The sequence below is a fragment of the Protopterus annectens genome, chromosome 6.part0, assembly GCF_019279795.1.
Source record: "Protopterus annectens isolate FY-2018-M chromosome 6.part0, PAN1.0, whole genome shotgun sequence".
NCBI classification, from domain to species: domain Eukaryota; kingdom Metazoa; phylum Chordata; order Ceratodontiformes; family Protopteridae; genus Protopterus; species Protopterus annectens.
Genome location: NC_056737.1, coordinates 1,583,951,829 through 1,583,971,052, shown reverse-complemented (window position 1 = coordinate 1,583,971,052; position 19,224 = coordinate 1,583,951,829). Strand labels below are relative to the sequence as shown.

Sequence of the window (19,224 nt, the reverse complement as noted above, 5' to 3'; positions counted from 1 at the left end):
ATAGGATAGATAAGCAGATTAATATCAAGAGCAACAGGAAGAAATTTAAAGACATGTTGTACAGAGAACATGACAATTTCACATAAGAGCAGACAACTGAGGTTACACTAGTACAACTACAGTGATCTCAATAGCATTATTACTGCATAAACTAGATAGAGCTCTGAGCTACATAAAAGTGACAGGGTTCTGTGCTGGCTAGCACATTTGTTTAGAGTTGCTATAACAAACAACTAATAACCATAACACAAAGAGTAGTTGGAAAAAATCCAAAATCCATGGGTAGCCATGGGGGTAAAATGTGCCCCCACATATGTTAACATAGTACTGGCCTGATGGGAGAAAAATTTTATTTTAGATTCTAGTTTTAAGACATGTTGGTCCCACTACAGAAGATTCCTGGATGACATATGTATTTTCTGGGTCGACACAGAAAGTAGAGCAAAATTATTTTTTACGTTTCTTGAAACTACTACTGATTTCTTATATCTACTAGCACGGTCACATATGACAAAATGGACATCTTGGATGTTACAATTCAGAATAAACGAACAGAGGATTAAATCTAAGGTTTACCATAAAGAAACATTTTCCAACTCTTATTTGCACTTTGGAAGTGCACATCCTTTTTATCAGAAAAAAGTATACTCAGAGGTCAATTTATTAAGGTGAGTAGAATGACCTCTCTTAACTCGATTTTAACTTAATTTTGAGCGGGAATGTGACTTTTTGGAGGAGTTGCTCACCGAGAGAGGTTACCCATCCTATTTATTGAAAGAGGCTAGGCGTAAGATTTTGAGCCTTAGGGAAAAAACATTTGCACCACTATTAGGTAACAGGGTTCCAGTTACTAATGATGACAATAATGGACATTCGACAAATCGGTCCAATAGAGCTTTTATTATGGAATACAATATGGATTCAGGGGTGATTGGGGGTATTAACAAAAAGGAATGGGACAGGTTTAAGAACCAAACCAATTTAAACAACCTTGATGATGAACCACTGAAAATTCTTTTAAGGAAGGGTAGGAACCTTAAAGAGTTGATTGAGGGCGATAAACTGTCTTATACTGGAAGGAATGCAAGAAGGAAAGGTACGTTTAAATGTGGGACATGCTCACAGTGTGGTTACATCATGAATAAGGACAGGGTGTGGCTTGAAAGCAGGGACAGGGAAATTGTTGGAACCACATACAGTAACTGTGAAATGTCAGGGGTGGTTTATTTAGCTACACGTGATGCTTGTGGAGCATTTTACATTCGAAAAACTGAATGTAAATTGAAAAAAATGCATCTACAAGCACTGCTATGATATTAGGATAGCTAATGATAAGAATGCCATGGACAAGCACACCTTGGGATGTAAGGATGCAAAATTCTTATTCTTTGTACTTGAGAATGTTCAAGAAGATGCGGGAGGGGATCATGGGGTACACGATTGGAATACAGAGAATTATTCTGGGAGGAGACTTTGGATGCCGGAAGACTCCCTGGTTTAAATGAGTATTTAACTGGATTTACTTTTTAAGACTTTTGATGTTTTACCTTAGACGCTTGTTGATTTTTAGTGAAAACAATCAAGGTCTGTAATGTATGCTTATGTTTTGTGTACATTAAAGTTGGCGGTTGTCAGCCGGTCATTTGTTGAGTGGTTTCTCCTCTTGCCCTGTTGGATTTATTTGTTAGTAGTTGGAACACAGGACAATATATTGCTAGAGTGAGTCATGAGTCATTAGAAATAGTTATTCTAGAACTGTACTCCTCCAAACCACTTATGGAGCATTATGACTGAATCACTAAGTATAACCAGTTTATGTGTTTGAAAAATTAATTCCAAGAAATATACCTTGAGAGTGAAGCTCAAGGGGTGAAGTTCTTGGAATCCATTTCAAGAGCAGATAACAAACTGACTTTCCTGTAAGAGATCCAATCATAGCTATTTGCAATACATGGAAAGTTTTAGCAACCCTGATGTATTGCTTAAAAACTTTTGCAGTATGAATTGTATGCCAACTTTCAAAGTTCTAAGACACCTCAAACTGCTACACAAATGACAACACAAAGTGACTAATAGTTATTAAAAAACATCAATGCAGTTCTGATATAGTTCAGGGGTGACTACCATCTGTATGGCAAGCCTGCTTATAGAGAGGTTATTACTTGTGAACTTCTTTGACTTTTACTTGATTTTATGGTGTATAATCAATGTGCTGCATGTTTTATACAATAGTAAAGTGTAGCATGTTACTCCTGTAAACTGTGAATTATGAAAATAATCTGCTCCTGAGATAAATTTAAACTAGAACTGAATAAAAAAGAAAAAAAACCTCTTTTGTCTGCATAACAGCACTGCAACTATCTAGTCAGAATAAAAATGTTAACAAAAGATTTTATAATGAAGCTCTGCTTATTCCTGCTACCAATTCCTAATAATTCACAATTGTTACATCATCAAAAATTAACAATGCTTATAGTATAAGTAAATAATAATTATTATTATTACTAGTATCATTGTTAATTACTATTAAACCCAATATTCGTGAACTGTTGCACTTACCAAATACAGCTTGCTTCCAGGAATATTAGGGAAATCATGATGTTCCATGTGATAACCAACATTAAATGTAATCCAGTTGAGGGGTCCGTAGTAGGAATATGTCTCTTGGCCCTTTATAAACATATAATGCTCAGCAATAAAATGTCCAGAAATAGGATGTAGTCCCATGCAAAGTATAGAACCTGCCAGTAGATATATGACAGGTTTTAAACCCCAAAGATAGTATATTATAAAGTCAGCTACAAACTGAACCAAAGCATTGTGAACTTCCATTTGAGTGATGGACTTAGGGTTGACATACAGTGGCCGTAAGACATAAAACAAAGGCTGAAGAAAAAGCCAAATGACCTTGCAACATGGTGTACAGAAGAACCAGCCTTCAAAGTATGTTGGAATATCCACATCCAAGCTGTCACCTCCCAAGTATCTATGGTGGTCTATATGGTACTTCTTAAAGGAAGCAGAATATGGCATTGCAATGGGTAAGTTTGCAAACACTGCAAACCATCGATTCCACTTTGCCTGTTTATTACCAAACGCAACATTGTGAGAAATGTCATGAATGGCTAATGTCAGTGAATGGTTGATGCAACCTCCGAATGCATAAGCCCAAAAGAAAATCCATTTCCAGGACAAATCCTTCACCAAGTAACATGCAAGAATCTGTGTAAAAACCATTGCAGAAACAATCCATTTCAAATGAGGATCTGGGCCCATCAATGACTTGATTTCTGGATACTTAGCTAAGGAAAATAAAGAAAATATAGTGAATATTACTTTAAAATAATGACAATATTCAGTCAAGTGTTCTGCAAGTCAGCATGACTTTATATATGGCATAATATAGTAAACAAGACATTGGAAAAGATAAAGTCTCAGCTAACAGAAAATGAAAAATTAGATAGGCCTCACTAACATTTAAAATGTCTGTTAAATTTTTGTGCAGACCTCTAGAGAGTGCAGTGTGTTTCATTCTGCTTGCTGAATGCTAAGATTGAGATTATGTGTGATTAGCAGATCAAACGCTCAAACACATGTGCTAATCTTAGGTTCATTTCCAGTTAGGATCCATTTAATCCTGGAAAAGCATGTAGAAGGTCTATACGTAATACTGTAAAATCCATGGTATCACTTTTACCAGAATTGCAATTATTCTGTTTTTACAGCATCTAATCTGGTAAAAATATCCTGTTTTCAAAAATCTTAATAAAGTTTTTTTTTTTTGTGTTACTGTGATTAAGTATAACTAAAACAAGTAACATTAATATGTTCAATAACTGTATTCCAAAATACCATAACATGACATACGGACCTGATATAACTAAACCAGCAGAAGTAATCATTTCATACTGTCTAGCCTCATTTCATCTGACTCCGCACATACACTTGCACACAGACACACATGCGCAACAACAACAGACATGCACTCAGGAACACTCACACTTACACGTACACATACGCAGAAACACAAACGCACACTTACAGGTGCATGCATTCATATGCACACACAAATATTGGAAACAGCTGTGTTTGTTTGAACTAAAGAAAATCATTTCATCACACAACACACTGACAATATTTGTATCTGCTTAAGTAAAAAAAAATTATTTCATCATAGCCAATTTTATTTCGCAGTCAGTCAAAATAAAAATCCTAGGTCTTAAGAAAACTACCACTCAGCAAGTATTCTATTTGTAGAATGTTAATGAAACAAGCAAACAAACAAATAAACCAAAATGTCAAGAAGAGCTAATAATACAAGTCAATAACAATGTTTTCACAGGAGGAAGCCTCCAAACCTTCATCACACTAGAAAGTTTTGCAGTCTCAGAGTTATTTTCAGCTATGTTTTGCATGTATGTATACACACACACATATATATATATATATATATATATATATATATATATATATATAGATAGATAGATATATCACACACACATATATATAGCATATAATATATATTATATATATATATATATACACACACACACACACACACACACACACACACACACACACATATATATATATATATATATATATATATATATATATATAGTTATATGTGTGTGTGGGTGAGTGTGCATATACAGGCATACATACACACAAATTTACCATCAAAATGTTGTGTGTGTATTCTTACTTATGTGCAATACCACAGGATAACTGCACTGAGAGACAGCAATATAGAGTCCCATAATATTATTCTGATGGATTTGCACCCCCCCATCCTGATGGATTTGCACACACACCCCCACCCGCAGGACCCATGATACCACTTGATCCTGAGTGCACACCCTATAGAAGTTTCAATATCTGGGTTTTATCACCATTGCAGCACCTAATGTTGCTTTCTGTTAGTGTGGTCATCCAAGGATATTGCAACTCAGTGATACAGTGGCTGAAATTGCAAACATGCACATACACACACAAACATGAGCATTCACTTGGTCTACCTGAAACTGGTCAAGCCTGTTTTAGTGAAAGTTTCTTATATCAATTGGGTCTGCATTGAAGACAGGACTTATAGCCCCACAGAAACCATGTTAAAATCCATTTGGGTGATTTTACATTAGGTTCTACATGGAGAACAGGTATTACCCCCTTGTAGGACCCATGTTTAAGTCCCCTCTGGTGTTTTAACAGAATGAGTGTCAATATAATTGGACTCGATCATCCCGTAGTCGATAATGTGTTAACTTGACAAAAAAGAATAGAATAATATATAGGCATGTAGGAGTGTGGGGGTGAGGTGCAGGAGTGCATGAAAATGCTACCGTAAAATATTGTGGATTCCAGATGAATGCAAATATATGTTCAGTTCTATAAACTGATGCATATTCTATATAAATGAGTGCAGTATTCGCTGTAGCGATACTCTATAGAACTGCAGGCAATGAAGTGTGTTCAAAAAATCTGTTTATTATAAGTGTATATATTCAAAGCTCCATGAAATGATTAGAGCAAAAGAACCGAATGAGTAATGCAGGTATATATTCTAGTAAATGCAGTTAAGCGTTAACAAACATTACAAAATGCATTGCATAACTGCCAACAGCAACAAATGCATAAACAAAATCTGAGCTGCTAAGCAGCAGGTCACTTTCTGCAAGGCTAATACATGAGATGATTTAGATAACCACTAAATCATGTAATAATTCAGGAATATCATGAGTCTGTAGAAAGCCTGACACAAAGGATAGGATGAAAGATCCTGATCAGTAGATGGTTTTAGTCTCATGACTGGAATGGCTAGAAGGGCAATTTCTTGTAGCAACCCATCAGGATATGTTACAATTATTTGATTTAATTAGTTAGGATTATTGTAAATACAAAATGTGTCTTTGTTTTAAAAAAAAAGAATCTTAAAATACTGGCTCTGCTATTAGGTCTACATTATCAATTGCCCAATATTTCAACGTAGACATCTTGGACAAATTCTTCATCAAATTCTGTATTTGTAATACAGCCATACCACTGTCACTTAGTTCTGCAAAAACTAGGGTGCTGTCTACAGTGTAACAACCTAACACATTGTCACACATAACCTAATTAATTTGTGCCCCTTGCTACATATAACCAGTGGCAGGTTGTCAGCAAGTACAAGAAATCTATCTAAAATTTTTGGTAGCAAACAAAAGTGGGCCTTAGGGTATCATAAATGGAAAAATCTAGTAAACTAGATTATCTACTTATGAAGTGAATCAGAAGGGTAGATTCTTGATTTGGGTGTTTTCAAATGCATCACAGGTAATGTGTTAATGGTGCTTCCTATAGAAATGCTTTAACTGTCCGGATTTTAAACAGTCCCCACTATGATATAAATGTTACAGTATTTCACTTTATCCCTGCATAAATAGAAACTGACAGGTGTTAACAGAAAAGACAGAGTACAAAACCATCTTGTGTCTACTGGAGGTACCTCACCAGCTGGTTAGATCCTTAAAGAATGCCTTACCCATGTCACGTAACTTTATTTAATTCATTTTTCCATGATAAATGTGTGTATTTCTTAAAGCATTTGTCACACTTAAGTGAATTACTTTTTACCCCATCATATGTGGTACATTAAGTCTTGATTAGCATTTCACCCCCACAGGTGGCTTTCAGTTTAATTTTCACTTGCTACTATTGCTTGTACAATTAGTTTTCCCCATGCTGATACCACTGAAAATTAAAGGTGCTCTTTTAACCTCAGTGGCATTAACTCAGAAAAAAATGTGAGATAAGTCCATTGACTTCAATGGATGAATGCTGCTCATGAGAAATGGACCTCCTGCCCAACATGACATCACTGGGGGAAACACTAAATTTATTTAGGCCACAATTTCAGTAAAAACATTTACAAAGGTTTTTATTATAAAAATGGCCTACATACATAAGAACAGACTAGGGCAAGCTGCATTGTTATGATTAACGCACCAGATGCCACCATGAACAATTAATGTGTGAAAAAACACTTATATTAATAGATTTTTACTAGGCTAATGACCAGAGGACTTTTCTAAGCCTAGCTAAGTTTTCCCAACAGAATAGTGATGTCCTGTATCCAAACAGCATATTGAGGGTCAGGCATTTCTAAGCTACTTATGTCCATTAGGGACATGGGTGCCATCCACTGGTCTAGGTGGTGCTTAAATTGGGTAATAGATGATCTCAGATTTACACTTTAAGTTAAAAATTAAGCCAGCATTGATCTTGACTAGAATACTAGTGCTTGCTATCTAAAATGGCTTTTCTTCTAGCAATACTACAAATAATTTACCTTGGACTTGGATAGTTTGTTTCTCTCTGCTTAGATATTTTTTTGTTTCATTTTGTTGTTAAATTAGATAACCACAATAATATCAGAGGGACTAGAGGTTTAACATTATTCCCTGTTGACTCACAAATTACTCCATGCGGAAATCATTTACAAGGTCACTTTTAAATAGAACAGGTTAATGGTCTTCCTCCATCTGGCCAAAATGCTGCTTTTTAAAGTTATAAGAAGATGAGAAAAGGTTTCTTGCTTATGTTCACTATACTTTGTTCAAAAACAGTGCTTGGAATTCACATGGCAGGCCAGGAAAGCAGAACTTACAAATAGTCTCCAGTTCAATTATAAAAATTTAAATAATAGTCAAACAGTCAAAGCATATGGAAAGAGCAGGAGTAAGAGACTGATTTCAAATGTCATGTAAAAAATATATAGTTAAATTAAATATTTTACTGAAAATTGTCAGAATAACCAAAAACACTCTCTCAATAAGCCAGTCATGCTAGGTTACCTATTCAGCACTTTCAAAAAGTTTGATCTTCAGTTATATCATACTCAGTATTTTATCCCAAACTAATTTTGTACTGATATTATTTGTTTCTAAGTAATATATATATATATATATATATATATATATATATATATATATATATATATACATTATAATTTTTTAAACATTTTAATCCAAAGTGATATGGTCTTCTACCATGCAAACCAATCACTCTCCACTTTACAACAAGACCTGCAATTAGACTTGCATTACCTTATTCAGTGGGTTCAGAATAACAACCTTATTTATGCTCAACACTTCAAAAACAAGAAGCATGCTATTCTGCACCAAACAGTTTGTGATCACAATAACCCACTTTTAAACAGATCCTTATTTTCAAGTACATTGGACTTTGGTTAGACCGTTCTCTCAGCTATGAAATACACCAGGATGACAGACTCAAAAAGATTAATAATCTGCTGTTCTGGGCACAAAACATATCCACTGTTCATCTCCAACACCTCCAGATCAGCAATTAGGTAAAGTATCATTCTCTCACAACTTGAATTCAGCCCCCCGATGGTTTCAACAGCCTCTGCAAATAACCCAACTGCCATATAAACCTTAGAAAACAAAATCTGCAGATTTATCACAAGTCTTCTAAAAAATTTACATCACTGCCTAAATGTATAGAAAGCATGTAAACCAACACAAATGCACATCTCAGCAAACGAGTCTTCTGTTAGATACTTTATTACTTAAAGCACTGTATTAATGATCTATTTATTGAGGGTCGAATAGAACAGGATTTATGTAACTATTTAACAATGTCTTTCCCAAGGTTCCCCTATTTGTTTGGTACCCCTAAAATACACAAGTGTTTGGTGGACCCACCTATGCGCCCATTGGTAGATGCACGTGATTTCCCTACATATCCTCTTGCCAAGTTTATTGACAGCATATTAAAGAAGTATTTGGAAACAGAGACACAGGTGTTTAGGGATTCTTGGTCATTCCTAAATGAATTTGACAAAATTGAGTATTCAGATGAATTTAACATGCTAACGGTTGACGTTAAGGATCTTTATACCTGTATTCCCCATTTGGTGGGGATTGAATGGATTACCCTGATGTTGAAGAACAAAGGGGCACCCAATGGGGAAATTAGTTTGATCATGGAATTATTGGATTTAGTATTGACGAATAATTACTTTGTTTTGCAATGATTTTTATTTACAAAAGATTGGGGTGCCCATGGGTTCGCCATGTGGGGCTAGTATAGCCAATCTTGTTATGGCATACTGGGAAACTGAGATTATTTTGAAGTGGGTTGACTTTAATATGTCCATTGTATATTACATCCGCTTTCTGGACGATATTTCTATCTTGTTCAGAGGCGATTCTCAGGCCAGTATAGAATTGGTTAATTATTTTAATCAAATGACCGATTTTCTCCAATTTATTTCAGTATTTGATACTGAATCAATAGCTTATTTAGATGTCCTTTTGGTGAAAAATAGAACTCAAGGTTGTTTTGAGGCTAGAATCCATAGAAAGAGTACTTACTCCAATGATTTTCTACATTTTTTGAGTTGCCATCTCTTCCATCAGAAACGTTCTGTTGTTAAGGGGCAACTGGTAAGGGCTGCCCATATTATATCACAGCAGGATGATTTCTTGGATGAATGTCAGCTTCTTAAATCAATGTTCCTTAGTCGGGGTTACCAGAGGACCTATTAGATAAACTCATAGAAGAAGTTGGCTATAAGAGACTTGATAGGGTGTATAACCCTATTTTAAGCGTCAAGTCTCAAGTTGCAAACATGAATACTAGTACATCTTTTACGAGTACTTCACCCAACCAGCTTCATATAAACACTCAAAATAGTTATGACAGTTCAAGACCAAACAATGATGAACCATGTCTGAACTTTATTACTACCTTTAGTTTGGACAGTTATTTATTGATCGAGATCTTAAAGAAGAACTGGAATTTATTCAGGGTCACCCCATTACTGTTGGACAAGCTTGGTGAGTCCCCTAATATAACCTTCAGGAGAGGGCGAAACCTTAAGAGCTGGTTGGAATTAAAACCTAGAAATTCACCTAGAATTACAGGTATGTTCAAATGTGAATCCTGCAGTGTATGTAAATATATTGAAGTTGTTAATTCCTTCACAATTAACCAAGTTCAGTACAGGGTGAATTTCAAATTCAATTGTCAGTCTAGAAATGTTGTGTACTTAGCAAGATGTAAACTTTGCCCAGCAATCTACATCAGTAAAACAGAGCACAGGCTCCATGATAGGGTGTATGAGCATCAATATGCAATATCCAAAGTTAAATTAGAAAACGCATTGGCTAAGCATATCCACTCCTTTCATGGACATAAATTTACTTATATGGCTATTGACCAAGTATGTCAACTGTTGCGGGGTGGGCCTGTTCCCTTACATTTGGAAGAACTTGAACTTGCTTGGCAGGTGAGATTAAATGCCTATAAATTTCTAGTTCTTAATGACCTGTGTTCTATTAGTTGCATACTTAAATGCAAAAGCTTAGGTAGATGAGATTGATGGTGCTAAGCTTGATCATAAATGTATTGCATAAGTTACGCTTTTTATAATAATGTGTAGATAATTGTTTTAACTAAAATTAATTGTTATTTAGGTTTTATTGTCCTTTTGGTAATTGTTAAGCTGGACTAACAGCCATATTTAATGTAGTGTTCTAGGGTAGTTCAATTTTTATAGTATTTTAACTGTGTCAGAGTTGAAATTATTTGTTTAATATTTTGGAAGTTAACATGTTATCCCATAGGAGGTTAGCTTGGAGATGCAACTTGGTAAATGTTTTTATGTTTGCATACTGCTTTAAGCAGTTTGAGAGTTTAATTGACTCTGATTGCTGATGCAAAAACATCACTTCCACTGTTCTTTTTAAAATTCATGTGTATTGTAAACTTTTTTTACTTCTGAAGAAGTTTGCTTCGGTGCAAACGAAAAGCGCTTTAAGTAATAAAGTAGAAGACTCGTTTGCTGAGCTGTGCGTTTGTGTTGGTTTACTAGTTTATTAGGTTTTTTTGGCATTTTGTATCAAAAGCATACTGGGTCCCTGTTAAAAAAGGTGAACTTTTTGGTTCCCAATTGTTAAAACGCCTGCATGAGCAACCTCTCTCAGTTTTAACTTCAGAAGACAAGTCCCCGCATACACTCTCAGAAACTTTTATTCATTCAGGTTCTCTTATGCAAATCCCACAATCTAAATTGTACACCTAAGATCTTGCTTTCTTAACTATTAGCTACAAAACTGTGGAAATCCCTCCTTTTTTGTTTTATCCTACAAATGAATCAAGTAAAATGTATTTGCAACCCACAACAACGTCAAATAAGCTAGATGACCACTGTACTCTGCTGTCACCATATCATCTTCCATTAATATGGCAACACCCATCACACACTTCTCAAATTCTGCTATATGCACATTCCTTCTATAACTGCATATCAGTTCTATGTATAAATTGTAAAATAAGTTATTGGCTCTGTTACTTGTTAGCTGTTGTGCTTTTATTTTCATTATAACATTGATTATTTTCCCTGTGTGGACACAGAAATTGGACAGAACTAATCAGTGCTCTGCCCTAGTAAACAAATAAATAAATATTTGAAGTCTGAACACCTCACTATTCCAGATGCAAAATGTTGCTGAAATCTGTACTTACTGCACAATTCTTAATACATGCAATGAACTGCAGAAATTCTTTTATTACAGAACCTCTTACTTTTAATTTTCAGTTTTGGCTATCTGGGGCTTCATCTACTGCCTAGGATAGAAAATAAAAGTTATGTACTTAGCACATTGGCAGGTCTTACTGATTTATGCCTGTCCACTTCAACCATTAGAAGTAATAGCTGTAGGTGGTCATCAGCTCAGCACCAGAAACACTTTCCCAAGCTCAAGCACTTCTCCTAATCCTATGATGTTCTGTGCCTCTTCCTTTCTCCAGATCTGCAACATACAATTGGACAGCAAGCACATCTAAGCAAAAAGAAAAAGGAAAAACACCTATGCGCGCTCACATACATACACACACACACACACACACACACACACACACACACACGCACGCACAAATGCACACACACACACACACAGATACACACACACACACACACACACACACACACACACACACACACACACACACACACACACACATGCATATCACATAACCTAAAAATCTACTGTATTTCTCCAGGCCCCAATTACCCAGGGGCAGAGGAAGACAGGAGATGATGTTGAAGTGGGCAGATGTAGATCATGAAGATCTGTCATTATGGTAAATACATAACTTTCATATCTTACAGTACATGTTACAGTCTGCCCACTTCAATCATTAAAATAGAATATCAACGATAATTTCAGACCAGAAAGCAGACCTAGACTTTGAGACTGTATCCATCTTTTAGTGTCTTGCAAATGAATACAGCGATGTCCGTGTTGCAGCTGCACAAAATTATTCACAGATGTATTCCTGAGGAAGTCTTCAGACATAGCCACTGCTTTATTAGAATGTGCTTAGGTTTGTTATTATATTTCTTGTAACAAAACAGCCCTTTCTAAAAACCACTCTGACAGCATAACTTTGGATAAAGAAGAGGAGTAAAATGGCACTTCACATCCTCTTTGTATTTATCCTTTTTAGAAGATCTACACTCCACATAGTAACCCCCCACAAATTTTTCAAAATTAGTTTTTTGTTCCTTTTAATAAGGGTTTTCACTTCAAAGCTATTATAAATTTTGCATTGTTCCTTTAAGTGAATATGTCCTAATCTAGCAACATATAAAGGATAAGGGGTCTATCTTGTCAGATGACGGGGGGGGGGCTTCTGACCACATGTCTGGCACTTAACTCTGAATGTTCTTTCATTGTACACAAGACAACTTTCAATCTACTGTCAGCTAGCGAAAAAGAAAAAAAAAATCAAAGGAAAGTGGTGGCAGTCAGGGCCAGAGCTAGGTGGCGCAGTGCCTTGTGCAGCTCCTTCATCTGGCACACCCCACAACTCTAAGTTAAGGAGCAGGGGGAAAAAAAAGTCAGGATGACAGTCAGTCAGTAATGCTAGACATTTCATGTTCATGCTACTTATTGTTCAGAAAAAGAATGTTGACGCAAAACATGTGCACTTAACTTTTTAAGTGAACTGGAGTAATATTTGAAAAAAAATTTTTCATTAGTCCCCAAACTTAAAAGTAATAGTAGCTGCTATATTCTATGCTGTTATATTACATGTGTTATGTATTTTTTGTTTCTTAGTCTTTATGTGTGAATGCACAGAGTCTGATATGATAGTTAAGACTGCTCTGTTATTACCTACTTTCATTGTAATCCCAAGTACAGGTTGTTCATTAACTTTTCATGAACAGGTTTTGGTGTTTGCATTTATTTACTCATAAGATTGTGGTGTCAATTACAAATACAGATTGATCATTAACTTTTCACATAATGTTTTTGGCAGTTATCTCTGATAATACATTTTAGTTATTCAGTTACAGTTTATAAGACAGTGCAGCAGTCTACACCTTTTTGTTTAAACTAGGTTTACAACTGGTTGACAAAGGAGGTGGATACTTGCAGACGTTCTAATTAGATGGATTGTTTTTACATTTTTTCTCATCTGTAGCCTCCTATGCTGTGATATTGCAGTTGTGAAATCTGTTACATTTAAAAGAGCAGTTGCTCCCTCCTTGAAAGCTTATTTTTATTAATTACCAACTTTCGCCAGTTTTGTGGCCTATTGTATAATTTCTCCATTGATATTTTTTCATATTGTTATATATGTGTAAGTCTTTTCACTGTTCAAATTTCCGCTATTTTATTTATTTAAACATTGGAGTCACTGAAACATTGACCCAATTTTGTGCAGTAGGTTTGCTCTCAGGTGATATTGTGGAGTACAAGGAACATTGGTGGAGTTTGGACCTTCTCGGTGATGAAACAAAATGAAATTCATGTACTTGCCATAATAATGTATCTAGGTAGATAGATTTATCCTCATTAACAGCAGGAATAATGCTAGCAGATGTTAGGACAGCTGTGCACCTGAAACTTTCACAGGCTACAAAGTCCCTTCCCCTTACCAATAATACATAGGATCTTTCTCTCCAGATCTCTAGTAAGACACGCTAAAGGCAAAACTGAAAACATAAGCCTATATACCAAGTCAGCAGAGAAGTTGAAGGAGGGCAAATATGTTGAAGAGGATGGACCTGTTTATCCAGCTCTGTTATGGTAAATATCTAACTTTCATATCATTTATGAATAGCTCCAGCCTCAATAACAGCAGGGAATTGTCCCAGGCTAATCCTTGTAAGTTGTTTCCTTATGTGAACATACCCTAAGAACTGTGCCCCCAAAAGAAGGCCTAGGCCTAGTTATCACTGCAGAATTATTATGACTTGAAAAGGTATGTAATAAAGACCAGGTAGCTGCTGCAAAATATCATCCTAGGTTGCATTATGAAAAAAGCTTCTTATATACCCAGTTGCTATAGTAGACTTTGCTCCTGGAACAAAGGGGCTTATGATATTTTTTAACAATATAATTTGATGCATTATTTTAGCCACTTAGTCAAGATCATTTGAATACTTTAATACCAAGTTTCTTACTAGAAAACTAGAAAAGGAAATAAGATCTCAGAAATGTAGTTTTACCTAAACAGACTCTTAAGTCATTGATGCACAGTGTTAAGGGATTCTCTCTGGTGGAATTATTTTAGACATTACAATTGTCAGAATGGATTTCTGTATTTTAGATATTTGTTCCTAGAAAATATATGCGTGTTTTGTGAAACACTGCAGCTGCCATGTTGCAAGTCTAGATAATGAGATGCATCTCTGCTTTGTTATAAACAAATAAATAGTATGGAATATTGTTTGCCTAGGAGAAGCAGTTAGAAACATGCACAGTCTGTAATTGTATTTTGGCCTCGCTTTTAAGTTCTGTATTAAATAGTGTATTGTCGTACAAAATAAAAATTACTGCATGTGAGATTATGAGAAATCTGCACAAAGTTAGAGAATGTTCTGCAATGTACCAGTTCAAGGTGATGGTTGCATGATATAAAATCAGCTGAGATTCTTCTGATTTGTATAAAATTAGGCTAGGTAGCCAGCCATGTTAGAGTTTGTCTTTGTGTAATCTCAGTAGCTGTCAATACAATTCTGAAATAATAAAACTTTGTGACACTACATGATTTTATATCTTTTAGTGGATTTACTGATGACAGGAGAGAATTCTTAACGAGCTTTTAGCATACACCTACGCAATACGAAATATGTTCTCCTCTGTTAGTATGAGAAAAAAAGAATGTCAAATGCATAGTTCAGTTCAGGTTAGTGTTGGTAATTGCCTTAGCCATAAAGGAATGATCTGAATACATGGATATCCTATCTATAACAAAGATAAGGTATGGAACATCAACTGATAAAGCTCGCAATTCAACATTATTTTAGATAATCACTGATGTGATGGCTGCAAGCATTTTCCTGGAAAGTACTTTAATTTTATAGATGACACTAACTTAGGAGTTGGAGATAGGCATCTTCTTCAGAACGAGATTCCAACAGCAGAAAGGGATCCTTAATAGGAAGTCTCACAGGTTCACAGGTAAGTGCTAGGCTAGCTGCCCTTGCAGGTCATTTTATGCCTTGCCAATTTCCCTTTTGGTGTTTGAATTAACCAGTAGTGTTTTGGTGTTAGATTGGCATTACCCATCTCATGTTGATACTTATACACTACTTCTAGCAACAATAACTTGGATCATACCATAGATAATTTAAGGGAATCCATGCATGGGATAAAGCATTTAGGACCATAGGATCACAGGAGGATACTAGGCTATTGGCCCTGTGGCCCTTATAAGCCTAGCCAAGAGTTTAGCCCATGTTTAGACAAATCAGCACCCAATGCCCCTGTCCAGCAGGGATATGGGTGAAACCCCAGGGGTATATTTCTGTTTCTCATCCAGTTATTCAGATTGCACTTAAAAATGGGTAAAGAGGTACTCTGCTTGATGTGGAGAGGGAGTCTATTCCATAGATGGGAGAGTCTCTGGGACACAAATCTGTCCCGCAGCAAGTCTTGTTGATGTCACAGACCAGGTTGAGGCCGCGCATGCAGGTTACTCAAGTGGAACTCAACTAGCAGATATGCAGCAGTCCCATCAAGGTGGGGTCCGTGAATGCCTTGTATGCCAGACAGAGGTCACCTCTGAGGAGTCTGTATGAAACTGAGTAGAGGGATAGGGCTTTTAGCCTGTCTGTGTATGGTAGATGTTTGAGGCCCTGGATTCTCCTGGTGAGGAACCTCTATGGTCTCTCCAGCTGCTACATGTGTTTTGCGAGGTACATGCTGAAAGGGGCACTGTACTCGATAATGGGCCTTATAAGCAAATAATACATGGATGTTATGACCTCCTTGTCCCTGAATGAGATACCCTTACTTAAGAGGTGGGCCATGTAGAATGTTTTCCATACAATGGAAGCAACATGGTGGTCAAAAGTCAGGTTGCTATCAACTTGGGTGCCCAAATCCCTCATGACTGATTGAGTGCTTAGGACATTGCTATTAATGTGATAATTTGTGGGGACATCACTCTCCCCAAAGGGGATTATGATGCATTTTTAGGACCAGCTTCTATCCAATAGTAGTACAGGGGACAGTCCTGGGGTAAATTTTATATTACCCATCGGTAGATCCAAGTTGTGCCTTAATTTGGACAGGGATGACCTTTGTTTTATGTGGATAAGAAGTCTATTCTAGAGAAGTAGCATCTCCTGAGAGATATGCCTGCCCCTCACTCTAAACAATTCTTTGAAAAAAGTACATCTGATACCAGTCAGATGTCACTTACTACACAGACATCTACTTCCTCCAGGGTGAGCGCAGCTTGTAGGGACTATAGTTCCTTGTACAGGCTTCTAGCATTGACCAGGAACATCATATTTTCCTTTTCTTGCTTCTCCACACAAAAGTACAACTCAATTTGCATATCTTTAAAGTAACTAAGATAAAGAATTTTTCTCACAGATGAAAATTGGAAATGGCCACCAAAAAACCTTAAATGGTGAGAAACTCAGTCCAGAGTCATAGATCTGTAAAAGCTATTGCAATACAAAAGATACAGAACCGGTGGGTTGTCCTACACCTGATCGGGATATCTTTTTGTGAATGGCTTTTGATCACAGAATCTTTTATATCATTTTCTGAAAAAGTCATAATATTACATTGGTTAAAGTGGTAAAACTGTTTATGCAACACTTATTTAGTGTATGTCAGAGTTTCCACTTCTCTCCACTGTTATGCAACTGTGGCGTCAGTATACTTAAGAAAGGGGAGGGGTGCAGGGGGAACAAGAAATGTTTTTTTATTTTTTTTTTCAGCTTTTTAATAAATGTGACTGAAACATAACGTATGGAAAAGTCATACAAGTTAACACAGTAAAGGGCAAGCTAAGAACTGTTGATTAAGCCCATGCACAAAAACTGGACCATTGCCTCATCTAAGACTTCATTATATGCTTCTAGGAAGATGTAATTTGCACTACCCTAGAAAAGGAAGGCAAGATTACTGGCTATCAGTGGAAGTTGAGAAACATTCACTTAGATTTTGAGTGTAGGAATGTTTACATATTTATTGACATTTGATTACCAGGAAAGTCTGACTAGGTAGAAGCCCATTTTCAGTGGAGGCCTGGGGAGAAAAGCTTTAAATTATTACAAGACATTATAAGAACAATAATTTTTCTATCTTCAAAAATAAAACAAAAACAGCTGCAGTTTAAATAATTATAAAAAAATTAGACATAATATAAAAACATTAGTTAAGAATCGCTACAAGGTATATGACAATCATTTAATATTTAGAGAAATTTTAGACAGTTTGTAGAAAAATTAAAGGTCAGTTAGTATAATACAAATAGGAATTGCAATATGAAGTGAGGGATTATGATATATTTTGAGAGAAAATCAGGGAAGAGAATTGGATAGCAGTAAGGAAATAAGTGAAGAAGGGAGCGTAAGCAAGTATAAGGAATGAAACAGTGCTTGCTAAGGAACTCGCCAAAGGGATAGGCTAGTAAGGGCCTAAAGGGATGTATGCCAAGTGGTATCTCCAAACGATAAGACAAGAGCAAGAGAAACACACCGGTTACAGAAGAAATGGGGCTATTGGAATGACTTTTGACTTGTGCTATTTGGCTTTCTGGATCAACTTAGCCATCAGAGGAAATGCAGGAAAATGTAGCACAGTCCTAGAGGCCATTTCTGGATGAGAGTATCTCTGGGACATTCCTATGCAGAGGGATAAGGAAACAGAACCTCCTACTTCTGGTATTGGTTGAGGAAGCAAACAAAAGCTGCAGCAAGGCTTCCTCCAGTGAAGGAACAACTTCTGCACAACTGAGGGTGTGAGGGACCACCAGCAGAGAACTAGATGACTACAACTGAACTTGTCTATAAGCTGTTTTCACCTGTAATATAGTTTGCTAGCAGAAATTGGATAGATGGCTTATCTTATTCCCAAACCTCACTTCTTCTTGACAGAAGGGATGGAAGTGAGGTTTCTGCTTGCTAGTTAATGTACTGACTCCTGCCATGTTGTTGAAATGGATGGCTATCACACCCTGGGACGGGGAATCTTGGGAAGCTTTGATGGCGAGAAGGATTGCCCTCACCTGAAAAATATTGATACACAGACAGTCTTCTGCATACCCTTGCCAATGTCCACCACCCAAGAGTGAGAGAATCTGTGGTGACTACCACTAGTGGAGTGGGAATATGGAAGGGGTTGTCTCATACTAAACTGAGTATACTGTATGCATCCAGCATTGTGGTTGAGAGTTGAGGACTCTGGAGATCTTGGTTTACTGATGATATTTGATATCTGTGATATTTGTATTTCATGTCCACTGTAGCACTATCTAATGTGAAAGCTGGTTACATATATTATTGGGATTGCTAACACCATCAACCTCAAAGGCATAGAGACAAAGAAGAGCTGTAAAAGACAACAACAGAATGAATTGTGCAACCAAGTGCTAAACAGCCTGTCTGGGTTATTTCTGGAGCAGATGAGCTCTGCACATAATTGCATTTACACTGCAGCATATGAATGTCAGCAGTTGAGATGGTTCCAGCTAAGACTTTGCAGCATTTACTATAATTCCTGCAGCATTTACTATAATTCCTGCAGTATTTACTATAACTTCTGCAGTATTTACTATAATTCCTGCAGTATTTACTATAATTCCTATGGAGTGAAACAGACTAATCAGACATCATACCATTCATGGAGGGAGCAAACAAAAGCCAGTCATTCAATCTGAAAAAGTTTTTCACCCCTTACAGCC

General features: G+C 36.3%; 1 protein-coding gene across 1 annotated transcript in view; it reads right to left on the bottom strand.

The window, feature by feature from the left end:
• The window catches only part of DEGS2 (delta 4-desaturase, sphingolipid 2), a 415,818-nt gene that overhangs the window by 128,718 nt on the left and 267,876 nt on the right, over nt 1–19,224 (bottom strand). The window contains exon 2 of the mRNA XM_044075031.1: nt 2,560–3,302. Within this exon, the coding sequence (XP_043930966.1) occupies nt 2,560–3,302 (743 nt within the window). The remainder of the gene's footprint in view (nt 1–2,559; nt 3,303–19,224) is intronic.